Source organism: Sceloporus undulatus, chromosome 3 (genome assembly GCF_019175285.1).
Source record: "Sceloporus undulatus isolate JIND9_A2432 ecotype Alabama chromosome 3, SceUnd_v1.1, whole genome shotgun sequence".
Classification (NCBI taxonomy): Eukaryota; Metazoa; Chordata; class Lepidosauria; order Squamata; family Phrynosomatidae; genus Sceloporus; species Sceloporus undulatus.
The window spans coordinates 222,050,216-222,074,063 of NC_056524.1; the positions used below are offsets into that span (position 1 = coordinate 222,050,216).

Below are 23,848 nucleotides of genomic sequence, written 5' to 3' on the forward strand. Positions count from 1 at the left end.
AGGGGGTTTCAAAGAGAACATGTTCTGAAACTAGACTCCTCTGTACATTTGTGTGTGCCTCTTTCTGATATGTGTCCCCTTCCTTGGGTTCAGGAAATGGATCCCTGCTGGGATTTCCTTTCAAAGGTGACTTGTAACCTACTCATTAGGGTTGTTTTCTGCACGGCACCTGAAACAGCATCTTTGGCAGGGTCAGCCAAAAGTTTTGTGTGTGTGTGTGTGTGTGTGTGTGTGTGTGTGTGTGTGCGTGTAATTTGGGTGAGGGGAAGCACTTGCTTGTCAAAGGGGGGGGGGAATATCCACGGCACCTGGCAGTGGTAGCAGCAACAGCAACAGTAAGCAGCTACAGGCACTTTGAGAAGAAAGGAAGAAAGGAAAAGCAATGCTCTGATGGGTACTATGGAGTTTAAAAAAGACCCCAGTCCAGTAGCTCTAGAAATGCTTCTTATAGTCCAGCCTGAGAAGAGGAAGACTGTGCAAAGGTTGCAGACAGACAAACAGACGGAGAGCCATGCTTCATGCTCCAGCCAAGGTAAAGAAATCTGTAATGATGGAGTAGTTTAGTTTGCAGGGATGGACAGTATACGCAGACTCAGCAAGTGAACAAGTGTTAAATGGAGCAGGACAAAGGGGGGAAATCAAGGGAATAGGGGCAGCTATTTTTGTACATATCCATTTTGTACATTACCCACAGAGAGAAACAGAGAGAGAATATTTTAACAAAACAGTGACCACTCTTTGTCTTGGTTCACTTTGAAAAATTTTAACATATTTCCTTCCTTCCAACCTTGATAGGGTGAATGCTGTTTCATGAGGCATGCAAAACAGAATGAGAAGGCATCTCTGTGTGGTACCCAGAGAGTAAACCTGTGGAGCAGGACATAGAGAGGAAGCATAACTCAGTGCCTCGTTGTTATAAGGATATGTGTCCAACATTGTTTCATAATGTGAGATTTTGCAGGGTGAGAAACCTCCAAAATGTCATTCAGAAAATGCCCTTAGTCTGCAGGGAGAGCCAGTGAGCAAGTTGGCTGAAATAGACCATAATACCCCCTCTCCATCTGCTGACATCATAAACAAAGAGAAGAAATGTTTGTGTCTGTGTGTCTGAGTGTGTCAATGTATGTGTGTGATTAATACAAGGAATGTTGGACTGAGCCATTTATAACTACAGTGAAGCCAAAAACATGAATCACATTTTGCAGACCAAATACTTCTAGAAGTGACTTAAGTACCTCACTTTCATTGTATTAAAGACAGTGAAAGGCATGACCCTAGCAACATCATTACCACCACCATCAAAGTTTGATTATCTAGTTTTTTAGTACATATATACTCCCATCCTTTTTTCAAGGAGCTCTGGGTAGTACATACAGTTGTTTGCCCTACACACACACACACACACACACACACACACACACACACACACTTCTACTTGCGTAACAAAACTTTGAAGTAGGTTAGTTTGAGAAAGAATGACTGATCTTAATTTCCCCAGCAGCCTGCACAGCTGAGTGCAGATTTGAACCTGAATCTCCCCAGTCCTGGTCTGACACTCTGGTCATTACATCACACCTAAGTATAACTACTAAATGTCTTCTTGCAGTCCTCTGAGCTATCAAAGATGTTAATGCAAATGGCTGAGACTGGAATTTTGTGTGCAAGAGCACCTGGCTTGTCATGAATATTTCTTAATTTTGTCCAGAGGCTCATAGCAAATGTTCTCCAAGTCATTCATATTAAAGAAAATCTGAAGTTTTGCATGCCATACAATAACAGTGTATAATATTATGTATAATGGAGTGTAGAAAAACAGTGTAGATCATCGTCTGGACTCCCAAGGACATAGATGCAGCTCCCCTTCCAAGGTTAACCACAGCAAAGAGAAAGGGTAGCTTTCTTTGATTTTGGCTGGAGAACAGAGAATCCCCTTTTCCATATGCACCACAGCCTTAATGAAGATTACAACATGTGACTATTAATTTAAAAAGCAGCCATAGCTAATGTGATACAAGATGAGAGAAAACATTAATTGCCCCAAAAAACTGAACAATAACATTGTGATTGAAAAGTACTGTACATGTCAGCTCTCAAACTACATACTTGTAAGTCATCTCCTTGGTCTCCATGGGGTCATTCTAGGTAAGGAGGTTACTGACAATTCTTCAACTAAACTCTATACACAGTGGCCATATAATAATCCTACAGGCATAGAGTTTGGTGTGAGTCCTACTAAACGTGAGATGTATGTATGAGCAAACATTCGTAAGACCTTCATTCTACTCTGGTCCTAGTCAAGGGACCATTGTTATTTCTCAAGTGGGACATAAACTATACCTAGTAGTGTCATCCATGTGTATAAACATAATCTGTCTCATTATTCATTTAGCAGGGCACATAAAAGCAAAAGATGAAGGATCCTCCAGCCACCCATGACATACTTCCTTATATATTGTATCCTCCCATGTACCTTTCTCTGCAGCTGATCTCTAACATCAGAAGTAAACACTGGTCATATGAAAGTCTACAGCTTCCCCTGAACAGCTAAAGGCAGCTGTGAAGGATGATGCCTCTGGGCCAGAACTGTGATCTAGGGGAAGAGTTAGACGTTGAAGCTTATCGCACACATTATTTTCCCCGTTATGGGAACGGGATGCTCAGGGCTGCACGCGACCGAGGAAAAACGGATTTTATCGCACAGCAAATCATCCTGAAAATGGCCCCATTCTATCCTTCCCATTCCCATAACGGGGGAAATAATGTGTGCAATAAGCTTCTATGTCTATTAGCCTTGATCAAAACGGGTAAGAGGGAAATGCTTTTACAAGCATACAACATTGGTAGCTTCAAACATGGCTCTTTAACTTAAATATGTAGTTTGGATTAAGCAGAGTATTTCAAGACAGTTGGAGGAATCTTGTTGATGCTCTGTGCTAAGGGATGTAGGAGAGGAAAAGCTATAGATGCTGCAGCCACAAAGGAAAGAATGCACTAGAGAAACATTGGCCCCATTCCCACTGGGCAAAAAAAAGCGTTTTATTTCGCTGCGATTCTGACTTGGATTCTGACTCGAATCTGACCCATCGTTCGCATTAAAAACAGGTGCAAACAGACCCAAATTTTTTTTACTCCTGTTTTCATTCCCATTGGTATTTTCCCTGTAGTAATTTGAAGCGGGTTATTTTGCTCCCCATCCCCATTGCCCTTCCGGGACCTCTTTTTTAAAAAAAATCAGCTTAAGCACTTGACATCACAGCCAGTCAGTCGCTTAGGCGCTTTTCCCCTCTGGGAAAGGAAGGAGGAGCCTCTATTCCCCTCAAATATATTCTCTGGAAGAGAGAAGGAGCCTCTATTTGTCTTAAACCCCTTTGCATCCGAGGCTTTTCTGTGTCTTCCCATAGTTCCTCTGGAAGAGAGAAGGAGCCTCTATTTACCCCAAATCCCTGGAAGAGAGGAGCCTCTATTTACCCTAAACCCCTTTGCCTCCGAGGCTCTTCGGTGTCTCCCCAGACTCCCTCTGGAAGAGAGAAGGAGCGTCTATTCATCCTAAACCCCTTTGCATCCAAGGTTCTTCTGTGTTTCCCCAGACTCCCTCTGGAAGAGAGAAGGAGCCTCTATTTACTCCAAACCCCTTTGCATCCGAGGCTCTTCTGTGTCTTCCCATAGTTCCTCTGGAAGAGAGAGGGAGCCTCTATTTATCCCAAATCCCTTTGCCTCCCCCATTGCTCCCTGGGCTCTCTGGGGGGCGATCAAGCAGGCATGTACTGCAAAGCCCATCTGCTGCTCAGGCAGAGGCAAAAAAAGAAAATAATAATAGTTAAAAATGGTGTTCAATGGCTCTCCTCACACATCGGTCTATGAGTGTGGAGCAGGGCAGGGGGGAGGTTGCAGGGGGCGTAATGTGTTTACTGCATTTGGAGCTCAATCTAGCACGATCGCCTTACCCTGCTTCCCACTCCACCGGGGGAAAGGCTATGCGAACGGGAGAAAATAGCGCCAGCAATGCAGGAAAGAGAACAAACGGGTGACACCCTCAGGCCAGCCCCTTGAGCGCCGCTCCTTCCATCTCCAGGTTCCCGAATCAGACACCCTTTTGTTCCCATTCATTTGCCCCAAATCAGACTAGTGAGGCACAGGAAAACTCGTTAAAAAGCCAGGTTTTTTTTATACCGGTTTATCAACCTATAATTCGGGTTTTTCAGGATAATTTGATTCAGATTCGAATTAAATAATAAAATAATAAAATATTTATTTATAGCCCGCCTTTCCACAGATCAAGGCGGGTTACAGACAGTGCCATTACAAGATAAAAACACAGTAATACAGCAAATATACATTAAAATAACAAAACATCAAATACAATCAAACAATGTAACAATATCCAGCTAGCTTAGGATGTACAACAACAATAACAGTGAGGGGGAAAAAGGGAGGCCACAAAAGAAACAATTAGGGGAAAGCTTGTTGGAACAGGAAGGTTTTTAGCTCCTTCCTGAACCAGTCAAGGGAGGTGGCCGATGGGAATGATATCGGAGCAATGCGGGCGAATGCACGCTCAAATGGAAACGATGCACCCATGATTTGCATCCTGATCCGCCTTATAAGCCAGTGGGAACATGGCCATTGTGTGGAGCTGGCAGATTTTGCCTGCATTTCCTCACCACCACTTCAGGACCCAGAAGAAAGTGCAACTGCTATTATAGTAAACCAAGGGAAATCTGGCTAATTATGTTGTACATTGGACTTAATGGTCACACTAATGATGAGGGGTACTTCAGCAGCTCACCTATTTCAAAACAGAACTTGGAAGGTTACTTTCTAAAGTAACTATTTTTGCAACTTATTACAAATAGCCCCTAAAATTAATTTTGTTCCCATTACCCAAAAAGCAGGTAAAAATTGCTCCTAACACTATTATTACTACCATTTATTTATATAGCACACTGACTGTACATAGCACTTTACAAGTAAAAGAACAACAAAACAGTTTCTTGCCCTCAGGCTCACAATCTAATTAAGACATGCCACAAAAGGAACAGGGTATGACAGTGTGACAATGGATTCAGCCCAGCAGGTACTGCTGTTTCTTCTCTCCCTCTGAGATCACAGAATTGGCAACTGGGATAGAGGGAGGGCCTTTCATCTGCTTCTGGGCCTAGGCCTGATGGAGCTATGCCTACCTCTTCTTCTAACACAACTAATTACTTTTTCATTTCTTAAAATAATAGCATCTTGGATCCCATCTTGGAAAAAAGGTGGTGTATAAATTCAATAAATAAATAACACAGCAAATAGAAGAGTTCTAGGTGTGAACAATGTTCAATGTCTCACTGTCTACAATGCTAGAATTTTTCTTTTGCCTATAATAGCAATGGCTGAGAATGCCTTAAAATTCCTTTAAAAGTAACTTTTAAAGGAACTATAAGATGTTGCTGTGCCAAACTTAACACGGTACTGTTGGCTATATTTCTTGTCAGTCCTTCCTTCCAAGCAAGCCAGACTTAGAAGTTTATTGCACACCTTTTTCCCCCCATTATGGGAACTGAAAGGGGACGTTCAGGGCCACATGCGACTGGGAAAAAACGGATTTTATCGCACAGCAAATAGTCCTCAAAAGGGCCTTGTTACGTCCCCTGGCGCCAAGCCATCCCAATTCAGTGCTGAGGAGCATTAAATGTTCTGGTCGGAAATCTTCCAACCAAAGAAAATGGCACCCCTCAGCACTGAATGGGGACGACTTGGTGCCGGGGGATGGAACGGGGCCCTTTTGAAGACGATTTGCTGTGCAATAAAATCCACTCTTTCCTGGTCACACACGGCCCCAAGTGTCCCCTTCCAGTTCCCATAACGGGGGGAAAAGAGTGTGCAATAAACTTCTTACTGTGTCTGGGTACTACTTTGCTTATTTTGCTGTGTAAGCCCTTCCACTTCAGTCCTAAATTCTGCTTAATAGCATCATGGTAGGGAGAAGAGCTGCTCATAGAGGTGAACAGGGGGTGCAATGCAAATTCAGCCTTCCAAGCAATACTTTTACTCATTAAACTGGACCCCCAGCTCTTACATTCTGTGTGATTTGGGCAGATTTGGGAATAGGAACTGAGAGGAAAATATATTAAAGAAAAGATCCATTCTATGCTGGTTTGTGGATATTGTTTATCACAAAAATGCTTCACTTGCAATATCAAACAATTCCAATGCCCTTTCAGCAAGCTGTTCACTCATCGCTCCCTGTGTTCTGTGCTGGTCAGCTGCAGCAGGGTGGATCAATTAAAGCATGCTAAGCTGTATTTTTGTTGCCAAACAAAGAAGAGTCAGAGCAGTGGGGTGAGGAACCAAACACGGAAGGCAATTTTTTCCCTTGAGCTGACACATTTCAGATGTTACGCTGCAGAGATTTTTATTTTTGTTTTTATTTCTGGACAACTCTTTGATTTTTTCATTCCTATAGGAAGTTATTTAAATTAGCAGTTAGAGAGAGAGAGAGAGCGCAACATGAAAATTTTGGGGGGTGGGGGTAAAGTCTCTTTGAGGAAACAAGTTAAGGTAAAGTTTTAGAGCAGAGCTAGGAAAGAACTGATTTTTCTAGCGACTTGTCAGCTAGTAACTTTTTGCAGTAATGAGCTCTAACAGAATTGGGTGGTGTTTTCCCCCTATAATAGCAACAGCTGTAATTATCTGTTTTTCAGTGGAATGGGAATGGGTTTTCTGCCTGTTACTCATTACTGGGTATGTGTACTGATTCTTCTGAGCCATGAGAACTGGGGAGGGGGGAATGCACTGCAGCCAGGAAGGATTGCTTTGTAATGTCTTTGCCATTTTTCTTGGAATTTTCAAGAAGCAATATCTGAATTAGCCCCTTGGGGGAACCATATAGCATTTTCCTTTATTTTATAATGGCACAGTAGTAACAGTAATGGTAACTCAGCAAGTTACCTTTCTGAACTATGGTAACAGTAATGAGTAATGATCAATAAAGTAATCAAAGTAGTGAGTAATTAATTTCTTTTTAAAGGTATCATACCAAGTTTTATTTTAGAGCAAGCTTTCCAAGCATTTTGATTGTTAGTAAAAGTCTGCCCTCCCCATATGCAGAGGATCCGTATCCCCCTGCATATGGGGGAAAGAGCATATGCTCAAGCCCCATAGAAAATAATGGGACACGTACTAGGGGCAGCACAGGTATGCACCCCATTACTTCTGCTGGGGTTTGCCTTCCACGTAAGCTCAAAGCCACGGAAAGCAAGCCCGCCTATGGGGAGGGCTGACTGTACTCGTATCTATTTGATGAATCATTTATCAATAATCATTTATCATCCACCATCTTGAGGGAGAGAGAGGCAGGCTAGCTTCATCAGGCCTGCCTGGAAGAAGACAAGCCCTCCCTTCATTCTCCATCTTGAGGGAGAGAGAGAGGCAGGCTAGCTCCACCAGGCCTGCCTGGAAGAAGAAAAGACCTCCCTTCATCATCTTGAGGGGGAGAGAGGCAGGCTAGCTCCAGCAGGCCTGCCTGGAAGAAGACAAGCCCTCCCTTCAGCCACCATCTTGAGGGAGAGAGAGGCAGGCTAGCTCCACCAGGCCTGCCTGGAAGAAGACAAGCCCTCCCTTCAGCCACCATCTTGAGGGAGAGAGAGGCAGGCTAGCTCCACCAGGCCTGCCTGGAAGAAGACAAGCCCTCCCTTCATCATCTTGAGGGGGAGAGAGGCAGGCTAGCTCCACTGCTGCTGGAAAGACAAGCCCTCCTTCAGCATCTTTGAGGGGGAGAGAGAGGCAGCTAGCTCCACCACTGCCTGGAAAAGAACAAGCCCTCCCTTCATCATCTTGAGGGAGAGAGAGGCAGGCTACTCCCACAGCCGCCTGCCTGGAAGAAGACAAGCCTCCCTTCACCTCCATCTTGAGGGGAGAGAGGCAGGCTAGCTCCAACCACCGTGCCTGGAAGAAGAAACAAAAGCCTCCCTTCATCCTCCACTTGAGGGAGAGAGAGAGGCAGGCTAGCTCCAAGAAGCCAAGTCCTCCTCCAGTCCATCTGCCTTGGTCCAGGCCTCGGAGGTAGAGAAGAACTGCTGGACCTGATCCCCTTCCCCACCACCACTCCCTTCTCCTTTTGTGTCGTGTCTTTTAAGATTGTAAGCCTGAGGGCAGGGAACCGTCTAATTAAAAAGATTGTATGTACAGCGCTGTGTAAATTTACAGCGCTTTATAAATAAAGGTTAATAATAATAAATTGCATTGCTCTTTGACCCTCTTTTCTTTCATCATTAAGTCTCTGGACTTAATGGGCAAATGATATAGTCTAGGCATACATATGCATTATTAATTCCTTTAATTATTAAATTTCCTTGGTATAATTTTTTCAAAAAGTATACACAGCTCTACCAAGATTTTCCTCCAACTTCATTGAAACTTTCAGTCATGCAAAAGATGAGTGCATTTTTGCTACCCTACTCAAGGAGCACACCTCATAGTCAGCCAAGCATGTAAAATATCTGCTGACTTGAGCTATTTGCAGAGAAATAGCAACAATGACAGAGCTGAGTAATTGGACTGAATTCCTTGATATCCTGGTGTTCTACCAGCTTGGGGCCAAATCAAGGGTGGGAATCATGTGCCCTCCAAATATTGTTGGACTGCCAATGCCAAGCATTCCTCACTTTTTTCCATCCTGCCTAAGGCTGCTGGGACTTTCATTCCAATAAACCTCTAGACTCCTGCATGACTCACACCCTTGAGTTAAATCCATCATTAATCCTGACCCAGAATATATATTATGTATGATATACTTCTAAAATAATAATTAAAAGTATAACTGACTGTTAAAAAAATGGGACCTAAGTTAATTGTGAATAACAAGTCCCATTCACTTCAGTGGATCCACTCTATGTAACTATTGAGTTTCAAAACAGTTTGGTTAGTGTGTTAGTTCATAAGACCAAAATATTCTATAACATTGCTTGTAGATAAGCATTAAATTGATCAATAACACTTTACTGACAAGAAAGATGTCCTTGAAATCAGCTGACTTCAAAACAATTTCAATTACATTTAAAACAAGTTGCTTTGTATATTTATGTTTTAGAGGAGAATTCTCTTGGTTTAGTGAGAGAGCAGGAAATGCCCACCAACAGTACTACCTTTCCTTGATGGTAGGATCACATGCTCCTGTGAGGCATGAGACTATGCTGATAATAGCAGTACTGTTAGTAGGGTTTCCCATGTCACCTAATATTCTTTTCCTTAGGAATCGTTTTATGAATCGTGTGTTGCTTGAGCATTCCTGTTTCTTCCCAGGATCAGTCCTCTCTAATCGCGATGGGTCTGAAAATCTTTGCTGCAATCTTGCAACTTTGCTGGGAAAATGCTTTTTTAATCCTGGCTTAAATCCTGGCGTTTCCCCCATGTGATAAAGTCCTATGATGAAACAATCCAAAATGAAACAAGAGATAATGCCAGAAGATGAAACTTCCAGGTCAGATGGCACTGAACAAGCTACTAGGATACAGCAGAGGTCAAGTACAAGTAACGCTGTGGTTAATGATGCAACTGGACTCAAGCCAAAAGAACTTGAACTGTTGATGGTCTCAAAGGCAAAACAAAACTTTGAAGCTGCACAACAGATATTATAGAACGTAGAATGTGAGGAGCACGAAGCAAGGGAAGCTAGACATAGGGTGCATCTACACCAGCTTCAGGAAAATGTTGACAGCCAGGATCACTTGTCCCCCCTCCCCCTCCCCCGTTTCCTCCCAAAGTGCTGGGCTGCTATCTGAATGTGTCTTCACTTCAGGAGGGAGGAGGAAGAGTGGCCCTGTCTGCTAACACCTTCCCGATCTCAAGCCTGCCAACCAATCTCTTTTTGCCCCACCCCACCACTTGATCTTTGTTCCTGCTGCTCCCCATGGACTGATTTATCTTCCCCCACCACCTGATCTCTCTTCATCCCATTCCCTGCTGGCTAAGCTCTCTTCCCCACCTCACCAAACCAATCTGCAAGCCTTGGGTAGGGCAATAAAAGGAAGGAAGGGGAAGCAGGGCAGAGCAGATCCCGGTGCACCATACCGTGTAGCACCATGCTGGTTATGGAAGCAGAGATGTGATTGATTGCTTCAATACCAGTATGTTTCCATGTGCTTCAAAACATGATTGCTGAGCTGTAGAAGCTGCATGGGATAATCCCCTAAACTAAGACTGTTGTACTTTGGCTATATCATGAGAACACATGACTCACTAGAAAAGTGAATAATGCTTGGTAAGGTGTTTGGTGTTTTTTAAAGAGCAATACTACATCCCAGATGGATCCCTCAATCAAAGAAGCTACAGTTTGGAAGCATTGAGCTGGGTGGTTAATGATAGCATGACTTGAAGGTCTCTCATTCATAGGTTCACAATAAGTCAAAGTCGACTTGATGGCCGTTAACAAGAAAATTCTGCTGAAATACAAGCATGTGTCATATACAAACGATATATATTTTATTTTATTAACTTTTTTTACTCATCCATATTTGTGCAATCAAATGAAAATGATTTCTGTAATCAAGTCATAGCTCTATTTTTAATAATGTATATAACTTTTGTGCTTCAAGTACTTGAAACAAAACAAGTAGGGAACATATTCCAGTTTTAAAATATTTTGTATAAAAATATAAAAGATTTATTGTGAAAATATAAAAATAAATTTACTTAAAATACATACTAATGTATTCCAAAATGAAGTGACTACAATACTATATTATTCTGGCATTTCATATAAAACGGCTCCTCTCATATTTTGTATTTTTACATAAAATATTTTTATAATAAACATAATGTATACACATGCAATATATGTGCATACACACTATCTGAAATGTGACCAGCACTGCCCAGATCTCCATAGATTTTTTCTTAGTAACCTAACTAGTAGTTCCTCAACAGGACAGCCAATGTGGCATAGTGGCTTGAAGGTTAGCCTCATCTCAGAAGGTGGCCCAGCATGAAAATATGGGTCCATACAGTCATCTATAAATGACATTTAACTCTCATATTATCAACAAGCATATTGAAGTTATTATAGTTATCAACAAGTATGGTAAAAACTTCACCTTGGCTGTTTTTGTTGTTGTGTGCCTTCAAGTCATTTCCAAATTATGGGGGCCTTAAGGTGAACATACCATGAGGTTTTCTTGGCAAGCCTTTCTTGGCAAGAGTGGGTTTTGCCGTTGCCTTGTTTGACGCTGAGAGAGTGGGACTTGCCCAAGGTCATCGGATGAGTTTCTGTGGCTGACTGGGGATTCAGCTCCAGATCTAACATTCAAACCACTACACCATGCTGGCTCTTTTCCCTTGTCTTTCTCATGCATTATGCAGCAGGTGGGGTGAGGGATTCTGGTTGCAGTCCTGAAAATAATTAATGTGCCACTGAACTCAGTAGGATTTTATACTAAGTAAATATGCATATCCTAAAAAGTAAAAATATACAAATGAACACTAACATTAGAATCATTCAAGCCATGGTATTCCCCATCGCTATGTAGGGATTTGAAAGCTGGACAGTGAAGAAAGTGGATAAGAAGAATATCAACTCATTTGAGATATAGTACTGGAGAAGAGTGCTGAGGATACCATGAACAGCCAAAAAGACAAACAAATAGGTCCGTGAACAGATCAAGCCTGAAATCTTCTTGGAAGCCAAGGGGTCATTCCCACTATAAAAAGAATCAAATCGCTGATTGAATTAAATGACCCTCATTCCCATTTAAAACCAGTTCCTGTCGCAATGTGATCAAATCTGTCATGATGAAGTGAGGCAAAGGCAAAAGAACCATTTTTTTTCCAGACACTAGCTTAAAAGAGGTTCTTTTGAAAAACGCAATTCCAAAGAGTGTTGAGCAAGTGGGAACGAGAGATTGGAATCGCAGCATTCTGGAGGGGAGAGACTAATGGCAGAGGCGTGTTTATCATCCCTCCCCATTTTTTGGGAGATGTCATTCCTGCATGCCCCACCCAGTGCTGCCTTGTCATTTATTGGTGTGATTTGGGGTACCTTTTTAAAAAATAATAATACAATTAATCGATGAAGTGACAGAATGGTTTAGCAACTACTTGCAAAGGTGCTAAACCACTCTAACACTTCATCGATTAATTTTATTTACAAAAAAGAAAAAAGATGCTCTGTCCTCCTTCCTACAAGCCCTCCCTTTGCAAGGATCCCCGGGTCCCTCATCCTCTTCACATTGAGTCCCAAGCACCCACCCTTTCCTCCCCCAGCCAGTGCTTTCCTCCCCCTCTTCCTTCCTCTTCCTCCTCCTCCTCCTCCTCCTCCTCTCTGGGCCCCACAACAAACTCCAACAGTCTTCCCCCCCCCATCCTCCTCCTCTTCCTCTGGGTTCCATTCCCCGGTGTCTGCACTCCCTCTGCCTGGCCTTGCCTCCATCCTCCTCCTCCTCCTCCTCCTCTACATTTGGGGTGATTCAGGTGGGGGAGGGATGGAGGGAACAGGAGAGCCAGTGGCAGGTGCCATCTCTGCCCTCCGGGGCGCCTCCTCCTCCAACCCACCGTGTTACCAGCCTCCAGCCTGGCACCCACAGAGCAACACACCGCTGCCACTGGAGCACATCCAGACCCTAGAAGAGCTGGCAATGCACGCACTCTGGCGTGGCGAGAGGGGCCAGGCCCAGCAGAGGCAGAGAAAGGGTTCCCCACCTGCTCCCCACCCATGTCCTGAGTCCCATTCAGGGTTCAAATCTTTGCCGAGCCACCCACCTGCCTTGGGCAAGTCACACTCTCTCAGCCTCAGACCCAACCAGGGAAGGAGCCAAGGCAAGCACAGAAGGGGCCATGGGTGGGCCAGGGGAGGGAGAGGAAAGGCCGGGGGAACGGCCAAGGCCAGGCCGGGGAGCAGGTGCCATCAAATGAGGACGAAGGTCCGTGCCAAAAAACAGCGATTCCAAAAGCTCCCCATTCCTATGTGGATGAGGGACCTTTTGGAATCAATTTGGCATAGCAGAGCAGAACCGGATTGAGATTCGGATCTTTCAGTAAGTGGGAATGACTCCCAAGATTATCAAATTTAGGCTGTTGTCATGAGAAGGCGTGAATCATTAGAAAAGTCAATAATGTTAGGAAACGTAGAGCATAGTAGAAAGAGAGGAAAACCACATACCAGATGGATAGACTCAATCAGAGAGGTCACAAGCCTGGATTTGCAGGACCTAAGTGGAGGATAGGGGGTCCTGGATACCCACAGCATTGCCATGAGTCTGGTTTGACTCGAAGGCAGTTAACAACAAACAATATATGCACTGCACTGTATATATGGAACATTCAACTATAAAATCTGCCATCTGCATTCTAAAGCTAGGAATTAGGAGAGATGGTAGCACATGCTATTTTTCTGCAAGCTCAAATGGGTTCTTGGAATTTCATGTTATCATTTATTGTTTATAGGTTTTCAAGGGGATGGCAATGGAAACAATGAACTACAACAATACCACGTAAATGGCATTCATGGTATGTCACTTTCTTCCACCGTTTGACTTTTCATGTGAGAAATGCAATTTATCTTGCACTGCATTCTGATATTACCTAGAAGCAACTATGCTATGTCGAGAGAAAAAGAGTCTGTTGGGTGTGGAAGCATTCTCACCTTGCCCATGTAAACCATACACATTCTCAGTTTGCACAGTTTTTAAGATAGAATGAACTCACAATATTTGAATGCCTGAAGTCTAAATGTTGCCTGTGCTCCCCGGCAGCCAATTCTAAATATAAACTAGAACAAAAACTAAATAATCATAAACAAAACCACTGATAGAGGGATGCTGATAGTTTGATAAAATGGTAACATCTCTACTTCCTTATACCTGGTGGTACCTCTAGCTTTGGTATGCACAGCAATATAATGGTGGTACACTTGAGTATGATGCACACATATTTTTAAAGGAACTAGGAAAGAACAAATACAGTGGTCCCTCCACACTTACTGAGATTGAGGGGTGAAGGACCCCCGTGAATGTGGAAAAACCACAAATAAAAAAACCCAGAATTAATTTTACCTAAGAGAACACGTCTCTAGGAATCTCCATGTCCTCCCATGCAATTCTATGGTCAACATCTGCCAGAAGTGATCCTAGAATCATACTGGAGGACCTACAAATGCCTAGAGAAGTGTTTTCTCTAGGAACTTCTAGATTCTCCAGCATAACTCTATTGTCAACTTCCAGTAGAATTGCACTGGAGGACTTAGAGATTCCTAGAGAGAACATATTAATCAAAATTGCAAATAATCAAATCCGCAAAAGTCATAGCTGCAAACGTGGAGGGCCAACTGTAGTAGCAATAGAGTTCTTTAGGACTGAGAGGAACAACACAGGGACATTTGCAGAGCCAGCCAGTTTTGGACTACAGGCAGAGGGATGGGTCCCAAATCCCCACATAGAGAAGGCCAACCAATATCAGTTATTAGGATTATTATTATGTTTTTTAACATCCCAACTTGAGGCCTTGAACACTATTCTATCATACAGCAAGTCAGGGAGGGGGATCTTTGGCCAGCTAAGTGTTTTGAACTTCAGCTGCATCATTCTTTACAATTGGCCTAGGTCCTAGTTGAGGTTGCTGAGAGCTGAATTGCAAAACACATTGACATCCAAAGATTCCCCACCCCTCAAGATTCTGTTAATCTTAGAGTTATTCTGTTCTTTATTTTATATAAGCTATATTATCCAGGACTCTGGGTGAGATATCATCAGTGTAGAAAGCTTAACAACTGGGTCTGCCACCTCTTAGGTATCTACTGATAATCTCTAGTTGCATAATGAGTTTCCAGAATCTTCATGTACCAAACATGGAGGTGTCAACAAATCAATTTCAGACACTGTCGCTGGATTACTGTACTTGTGAAGTCTGACACTGTGAAGCAGCCAGTGCTCCTGCAGTGTTTCTGAAAGTTATGATGTAACTGCATATTGAGCTGTATTAAACCAGACATGTGGCCATCGCACACATTGCAATGACATCTCATCATTCATGGGTCAGAGCCATGCCTGCTATAAGATATGTGGTACCCAGGAAAGGAAATGCATTTTTGAAATGCTGAAGATTCTCTCTTGTAACCATTGACAAACAAATAAAGGTGCAACTGCTTTGGGAGTTTTGGAAAGGAAAAGTTATATAGATATGTAAAAACGTTTTTTAAAGGTAGTATATTCATTTATGTAGATGGTGTACCACCTACATGAATATGAAAGGTATTAGGTTTATAAACAGACACATATGAGTGGTTTCTTGGACAACCACTTTATTATGAGATGTGGCTTTAAGTTACAAACCAAATAACTTAGAATGTAGACATGACAAGCAACAGAAGTGGGAAATATGGAATACTGTAATAAACTTGAAACAACATCTACGGACAAGGCAGAAATTAATCAGAAGCTTGAGCTCATGAATCCTAAGTACCTATGATAAGAAATACTGTATAGCCATTTAAATGAAACTACATCCCCACAAGAAGCAACCACTTATAATGGTCTATATAAACTATCTCTCTTTGGCATGAATCTTCTTGGCAATTTCAACTAGAATAGACCCACTGGATAAATTGTCAACATTTATGTAAATCTCATTGATTCAGTGGAACAACTATACATGGGACTAACAATAGGATCCAGGTCTTTTGCAGTAGAGTGTGCCTGTGGTAGCCAGTTTGTTGAACAGAATGGTGTTAGCAATCCAAAAAGAAAACTAAATATGAATATTAAAAAAATACAGTAAAGATCTTGCATTTGACATTCAGTTTGCACTGAAAGTTTTGGACATGTTAGCTCCAGCCTCATGTTGTGCTACCAAAATTCAAATGTTCTGTTTTATCAGTCATATTGCAACACCAATACAATAATTTGCAATGAAATTTAGACTTCAAATTTGATTTTTTTTCAAAAATCTTTTTTGCATATTTCCAATTACCGTCTGCTTATGTTGTCAGTACTTACTTCCTCACTCTTCCTTTTACCGCTGAGGTCTTCCACTTCACTCTTGAGTCTTATCAGCTTTGCATACATTCTTAAAAATAAAATTGTAAATCTGAAACTATTTCCTGCATTGCTGCTTAAGTAAAGAAATATATATATATAAAACTGAGGCAGCACAAGGAGTGGGGGAATGGAATATCATAAATGGAAGACATGGCTGGATGTTAGGAGGTCAGGGTATGCTGCAACATTTTGATCCTGGCTCCACTTTTTTATTTCACTGGCTTTCTGTGGGACAGATACAGAAGCCACAGTTTCAAACCTCTGTGTCAATGTAGTGCTTCCTTTTCACCTCCAGGCACTGCAGTTCAGATGCAGCAAGTCATTACTTCCTGTTCAGCCCAAGGTATGTTTCCACTGTTTTATGACTTTAAAAGCATAAATGTATTTTGGAAAATCACCATAGCTCTGTTTGGGCATTATTGGAGTATGCAAGCCTAAGGTTTTTCAGGGGACAATCAGTCTCTGAGGTCGAATAAAATCCAAAAGACATACTGTGAGACTAATCTATGACTGTATAGTGTCATAGGATGAGAGAAGAATGGATGGGGGGAGGACCTCCAGGCCAAACCAGTTTCCAATCCTGCTCAGAAAGGATTGTGATAAAAATTGTTTTCTGAACTTCTGCATTAAAAAGGTTTTAGCTGAACTCAAATAAAGTTTCAATGGCAAAGGCACTATCCCTGGTTTATCCAAGGAGGCCTGAGAAAACCTCATACCTCAAATCCCAAATTCACATTAGCATTTTTGAGATGAGTAGATCTGGGGAGATTCAATGATGCAATACCGAATCAAAGTTCCCACTATGTTTACCCAGATTGTGTGGCAATTTAATCCCGATGAAGTTCACGTTGCCATTTGTATCAATTTAAAATGGAGCCACCATTTTGATCATTCTTGATTTTGTTTGTTTTTAAGTGTCAATCAAATGATGTGCATCTACCTCACACTGTTTGGGGGAATCCTACCCTCCCCCCCTTGTCAGCCTTGGAGGATGGCAATGGCAAGCCCCTCTGAAGAAACCTTGCCAAGAAACCATGTGATAGGTTAACCTTGGGGGGAATCATCTTTCTCAGCCTCGGAGGATGGCAATGGCAAGCCTATCTGAAGAATCCTTACCAAGGAACCCCCAGGGATAGGTTAACTTCAAGGGAAGTCACACTCTCTCAGCCAAGAAACCCCCACATTTATGTGGGGTATAAATGAAATGTGTGAGAGAGCTTTGTTCGCACCAGCTTGGGAGCAGAGTCAGTTGTGGTTCAATTTCTGAGGAACGAGGAAATAACAACCCCTAACCCCCACCCCAACTGATAGGGTTTTTTTAAAAAAAAATGTCAATCAAATCATGTGCACCTTTGTCATACCAATGACACCAGTATTTAAAGGTGCTGACTACTGCGGCTGTGCAATAGAAAAGATGTGCATAAGCTGTCAAAATGGATTAACAGACCGGCACGATACGCCGGCTTGTAGGTGGCATGGGGGCCACCCTATGCCACCCCGAAGCCAGCGTCACACTGCTCACCTGACAAGACAGTGGGCGACATTAGGACATTTCTGTGGCATGGCAATTTGATGCCACACAGCACAAAAACATTGAAGAGCCACTGGTGCAGCAAAAGGGGCAGCTTTTTTCCATCCCAAAAAGGAGTGACATTTTTCCACTTCTTTTGGGGCTGGAAAAATGCCAGATTGGGGCCATAGCATACAGTTGCCATGGCCCCAATCCAGCCTCAAAGGTGCAGCCAGAAGCTGCTCCTTCGGGGTGCTCTGCTTCACCCCAAATGTTTTTTAAAGTGCACCATCTAATGGGATCTTCCTAGGAGAACCCCCTCCCTGGCTTAGGCTAGCAGGGAGAAAGCAAGGGGGTGGGCATGATCCAACCCCTGCACATTCACCCCTCCCTTCTTGTACACCAAATTGAATTGACAGCAAGTTCCCATTGATGGCTGGTTAAAAAAAAAGCCCAATTCTTTTGAAAAGACATGTGGAAATCCCTGTTTCCAAAAGAACTGAGTTAAGGAGGATTCCACCCCCACTAGAAGTCACCATAGGTGAATACAGACATTACATAAGTCCCATGTTGAATTCCAGATATGTTTTTCTAGAATGTCTTCAAACCTGTGCAAGCAGATGTCTGTGTGCTCAAGCAGCTTTCCTGCCTCCTTCCAGCTGCAGTGCCCTTCATTCCATAAAGTCCTGTAATGTAGCATAGGAAGCTGCAGTGGGAGAGGAAAGAAGTGGGGAGGAAATGGGTAGAGGCAGCTTGCATGCCCATAGCTTATTACATCACCAGTTGCTACCACCTGGTTTTCCTGGGTCCACTGTAGTTGTCAGCTTTACAATCCAGACCTTTCCTCATTGACTTGAAGCTTTCCAAGGTATGCAAAGGACTACAATGGAGAAGAATGGATGGAGACTTACATCTTGTACTTGCACTGCAGTGAATACAATGCAACATGTTCGAGGTGCCTTAACGCCCACTGTTGGGGAAAATACAAGATATAAATAGTGCTGGATTGACTCACATACAAAACTACTTTTACCAGGACTGACTAGTTCTTTAAAAAATATCTTGTTTGTTTTAGGAACCCATGTGACAGTAGAGGTACATGCTAGAAATTCCACACCACAGTTATTCAAGAAGCTCTCTTTGGGGAAAAGTATGTAAGATGTTTTATTTTATTTTTTTTACAATTTCAGATTAATTAAATTTTGTTGGGACTGGTGTCTGCTAGTGGTTGAACTATGAATCAGGAGTCCTTCCACCTACTTCTAGTTTGATTCTTGCTTCTGTCACTGCAAACTCTAGGCAACTTTATGGAACACTGCTTTCCTTCAGCCCCTATCCATCTGCAACATGTAGGAAAAATATGCTAACTCTCAGCCTTTGGGTCTTTGAATGTTTTGAGCTTCCACTCCCAGAACTTATGGCCATTTAGCCATTTTTGCTGGGTTTCTAGGAACAGGGCCAGTACATATGGAGAACCAAAGTCTGAGAACCATTGCCTTAAAGGACTTCTGTAAGACTAGATAATACAAAGGAATATGTCAGTGTGCTATGCTAGTGTTAGATGGTTGTTGGGAAAGGGCTTTTTCTGTTATAGCATGATCGCCCAATCCGGATATACAGCTGCAGACAAAACACAAAACTTATTGAATATTCAATAAGCAAAAATCATCTTCATGTGAAACAATACTCAGACACAATTGAGATGCCAGCTTTGAAAAGTTGTGATTGATGGTAAAAGAAGATTGGAATAGAAATCACTGATATATTAATGACAAAATAAATACTTGCACATGATGGAATTCTGTTCCACTCATACTAAACCTGGAAGGGAAAAGTCATGCTAGATATTAATATGATCGCCTCTAGGACAGCTTATTGCTAATAAAATAACAGCTTGCCTTACACAAGGGGTGGGGAAAGTGGGGTCTGTGGATCACATGCAGACCTTTGGGATGTTTTGTGTCCCCCAGGAACCCATTTTCTTGAAAAACACTACAACCCCTCAAACACCCTAGGGTATTTCATATGGGAGGCAATTTTTGCATGTTTGGTAAGGAGGGTCTATTTTATCCCCAGAAGAGGCCTCTTCTCCAAGAGGAAGTGATGCAGAGTTGGCTTCCCAGTCACCTCCTGTTTGAAAAAAGGCTTCCAGGGCCAATAGGGCCAAAAACATGGGTAAATCCCACCTCTGCCCTAGAGGGCATTGGGAGCAAAAGAAAGTTGAGATTTTGTTTTAGAGATGTGGTCCTCCCCAGTCATCTGGATGCATTAATGTTGCCCCGACCCCTAGTAGTTGCCCCTGTTCCTTAGACTCTCTTCCCCTCTTTTTTGGGACTTAATTCATTTTTATCTGTTGATCCACCTAGCTTACATTATTTTCACAATTTCATAGGTTTTCAAGAGAATGGAAAACGGAGAACCCGTCCACCTGGTTTGAAAGACCAGCATGGTAACTACAGAACTGTATTAACATATCTATCCCATTCCAACAATACAGACTGTGTAGGGAAATACAATATTCAAAACCAGAAACATATTTTTAATTATATATATATATATGTGTTACAAACTTTCAGTATATAATGCATATAAAGTATGCATGTATGTGCTTTCAAGTTGTCAGTTGGCTGATGGCAACCCCATGAATTTCATCAGGTTTTCTTAGCCAAGAAATGCTCAGAGGTGATTTTGCTAGTTTCTTCCCTGAAATATATTAGTATATACAATATATAATGACAACATAACAACTAGATACTTGGGAGATTTAACAGTAGATAGCATATGAACTTTTAAAGCACTATGTAAGACCCAAGCCCTGTTGTTAGTCCAAACTAGAAAAAACCCAATAAACCAATGGACACTTCCATCAGTTCCATTGAGTCAAATGGATTCAGTCAACTAAAGCATTCACTAGCAAGAGCTGACACTGACTGTCTCCCACTATCACTGGAAATGAACTAACTGCTGTTATACAGGAGCATGTCCTGGACAAAGCACACCCACGACACCCCGTCCCTTGTCATCTGATTCCATTGCCCAAAATCATAGAGAGAATATGACTCATACACACCAGTATCAAGAAGCAGAATTGTAGTATTTTGCTATGTTATATTTAACTGGATGTTTAAAGTCAGATTACAAAGAAAAGAACAGAAAAGGATTGGGAGAGAGAAAATAAAATTGGTAGAGAAGCACATAGGATACAAACTAGGGCTAGGTATACACATTGATAAAAACTGAGCATAAAATCACATTTTCTTGAAGCTGATGTCTGTAAAACACACATTTATGTGTAGCTGAAGGAGTAATATCTTCTAACTACTGAATGACAGATGGTGAGTATGAAGACACACCCAACTAAAGGTGGTGGCAGGTTTGGGTGTGCAATGCCAGTACCCTGGTGAGAACAAACTGTGATACCCAAAAATGGATCTGAAGCTGAATGTAAAGTTTAAAAGGGGGAAATTTAATTTAAAGGACAAAAATAAAAGGTCTTCTCCTCCCCAGCTCTAAACAAAACATACTTTACAGTTTCAGCTTTCTTCCAGATGACATCTTTCTGGGTTCGATGTAGTTTGCTCTCCTCACTCAATGGAGCTGGTGCAGGGTCTTTCAGCTCCTGAATTTCTCTATTTTCTTGCTGATGGTAACTAATTCGGCTGAGTTGGTAACTAATTCGGCTGAGTTGGTAACTAATTTGGCTGAGTTTGGTAACTAATTTGGCTGAGTGGTGTAAGAAATGCCCTTTCCGGCTGTCTGGGCCTGCTTGCCACCAAAAGACAGCTCTCTGCTTGCTCTCAGCAAAGACTGCTCCCCAACTAAAACTCTAGCTACAGCAGAGCATGCTGGGAAAGGGCAAACCAAACCTGGAAATAATGCAGGGGAAACCTACAGCTCCTCCCACAAACTAATACAATGAACTTTTCTACACTAAAATAATCTATGGCCTGAACCAACACAAAAGAAAATGCAGGGGGAAATTCAATCAGTCCTGGCAGGACATCACAGTGAGTGTTTATCTTTCCAACCTCAGAATACAAGTCTTTTTGCAACAGCAAAAGCACACAAGATCTAACACTGATCCTCAATTAAATTCCATGTCACATAGAAAAAGTGCATGTACAAATGCCAAATATTTTTCTAATACAAATTTAATACATGGTAACACATCCATTCAAAACCTCACACCATAAAGAAACAATGGCCAAGATTCTGCAAGGAGTTTGTCACACGGGAGGAATTTCTCTTAATTTTGAATGAAAAGAAAGGGGGCCAGAACGCATTCACGTGAATTCGAATTGCGTTCGAACTGACTTCCCATTGCCCGAAAATAGCTTGCCATTGCCCGAAATTGTGTGTGATCACCTCTCACGTAATATCATGAAACCCCATGATTGTGTTCGGACCAACTTCCCATGGCCCGAAATTGCATGTGGTGGTATATCACACAATAACATTAAACCCCATGATTGTGTTCAGATTGCCATTGGATTATACTTCCAATTTCCTTTGTTTGGTAAACTCCTATGTGCTGTGTTTCTCTTCTCCATCCCCTCCTCACTCATCACTTAGCCACTACAGGCCCCATTTGACTATTCACTGACTGGTGGAGACCAGGGGAAGAGCATTTGAGAAGGATGTAATATGTCACCATCCTCTGAGCTCCACTGGGGTCCTCTGGATTCTCAGCAGATGATGTAAGCATTCTCTCTCTGGCTACAGGGACACAGCCAAATGCTTCTCTGTTCCCCACCACCACCTTTCAACCAGCCAATGAATGGATGTGGTAGGAGGGCTGTCAGTGTCTAAAGAGCAAGTTGTGGCAGGGAAGAGAGATTTGGTTGTTGCAGAAGAACAAAGAGAATACCAACTTCTACCACCACTACCACAGCAAAAAAGACATACCGTATATACTCATGTATAAGTCAAGGGCAGTTTTTGGATCCAAAATCATGGATTTTGATATGACTCGTGGATAAGTCGAGGGGCAAACACTGGAGGATGTTACAAAAGATCTAAAGAGGGGGGGAACAAAGCACCACTTCCCTCCCTATATCTCATTCTCTGGACCTCTCCCAAGCATCAGTCTCAGCATGGAAAAGGGGAAACAAACCTCAGGGTGCACACACACACACACACACACACACACACACACTCTTCCCCTTACCAAAAGCATCTCCAAGGCACATGGCTTGCGAAAAGGACAGACCCCACTGTCTCTCTGCTTGTCACCCCCAGGACTCCCAAGGCTCATAGCTTACAGAAATGGAGGACAGGCCTTTCTCTCTTTCTGCTTCTCACCCCCAGAACTCCCAAGACTCATGGCTTTCAGAATTAGAGGACAGGGCTTTCTCTCTCTCTCCTTCTCACCCCCAGGACTTCCAGGCAAAACGGGGTACAAGCCTGGGCATACTTTCTTTGTGTTCCTTCTCTCAGCAGCAGCTTGTTAGCAGGAAGGCTGAGAGCCTGGGAAACAGACACACACACACACACACACAGAGGGTGAGAGGAGAGCCGGCACAAGGGCTTCAAACAGGGAGCCGTTACAAGGCTACAGAGGAAGATGGGCACTTCTTTTTTCACAAAATTTATTAGCATTAACTCATTGACCCTTCCATAAGTCTACCCAGGATTTTGGAGTTCATTTTGGGGCATAATTTTTTCGACTTATAGTCGAGTATATATGGTACACAGGTGTATGCTGGATTTATACTTACATGTGTCACTAACAGGATGCTGACCATTATCTATATTACATTGCCAACATTTACATGAAGCAGTCAGTTTTTTTCTGAAAGGGAATCATGATATCCAATATACCTGCAACATCAGTTTTGCTGAACCAAACATAATCTTGGGCTTAAAGAGATTTTAGATATTGAAGCTAGGACAATTGTATACATTTGCACATGTAACCCTTTGTTCACTTGACTCTAACTTCATTAACATCAAATTTAGTGCTTTTCAACAAATATTTGTAAATTTAACATGCTAGTTTTAACAAATATTTTTAAATTAGAACTAAAGATTATTGTTTCCAACACAGTAGGGCTGACAGGATTATTTATTTATTATTTATTTATTGGAGAGACAAGAAGCGAGCTTTAGCTGGAAACAAGCAGAGTGTTTGCAAAAGAATTTTCATGTTGTGTGATAGCTCTCATTAAAGACTGTGACTTCTCCATTTCCTCTACCAATCTGCTTAGCAGAACAGAAGAGGGGAAACGATGTTAGAAGCCTACATGGCTTCCCATCCCGCACAACCAGAGTAGTAATGCAGGCTACTAATACATTTTATACATGTAGAGTATCTTTTGTAGACCTCTTTATA

The 23,848-nt window shown here is 42.3% G+C and overlaps 1 protein-coding gene across 1 annotated transcript in view; it reads left to right on the plus strand.

Annotated features, from left to right (window-relative positions):
- The first annotated feature begins 333 nt into the window (after positions 1-333).
- Positions 334-23,848, plus strand: part of KY (kyphoscoliosis peptidase) — a 42,908-nt gene continuing 19,393 nt past the window's right edge. The window contains exons 1-5 of the mRNA XM_042456269.1: positions 334-532; positions 13,420-13,482; positions 16,303-16,350; positions 18,593-18,667; positions 19,910-19,966. Coding sequence (XP_042312203.1) covers positions 391-532; positions 13,420-13,482; positions 16,303-16,350; positions 18,593-18,667; positions 19,910-19,966 — 385 coding nt within the window. The 5' untranslated portion in view covers positions 334-390. The remainder of the gene's footprint in view (positions 533-13,419; positions 13,483-16,302; positions 16,351-18,592; positions 18,668-19,909; positions 19,967-23,848) is intronic.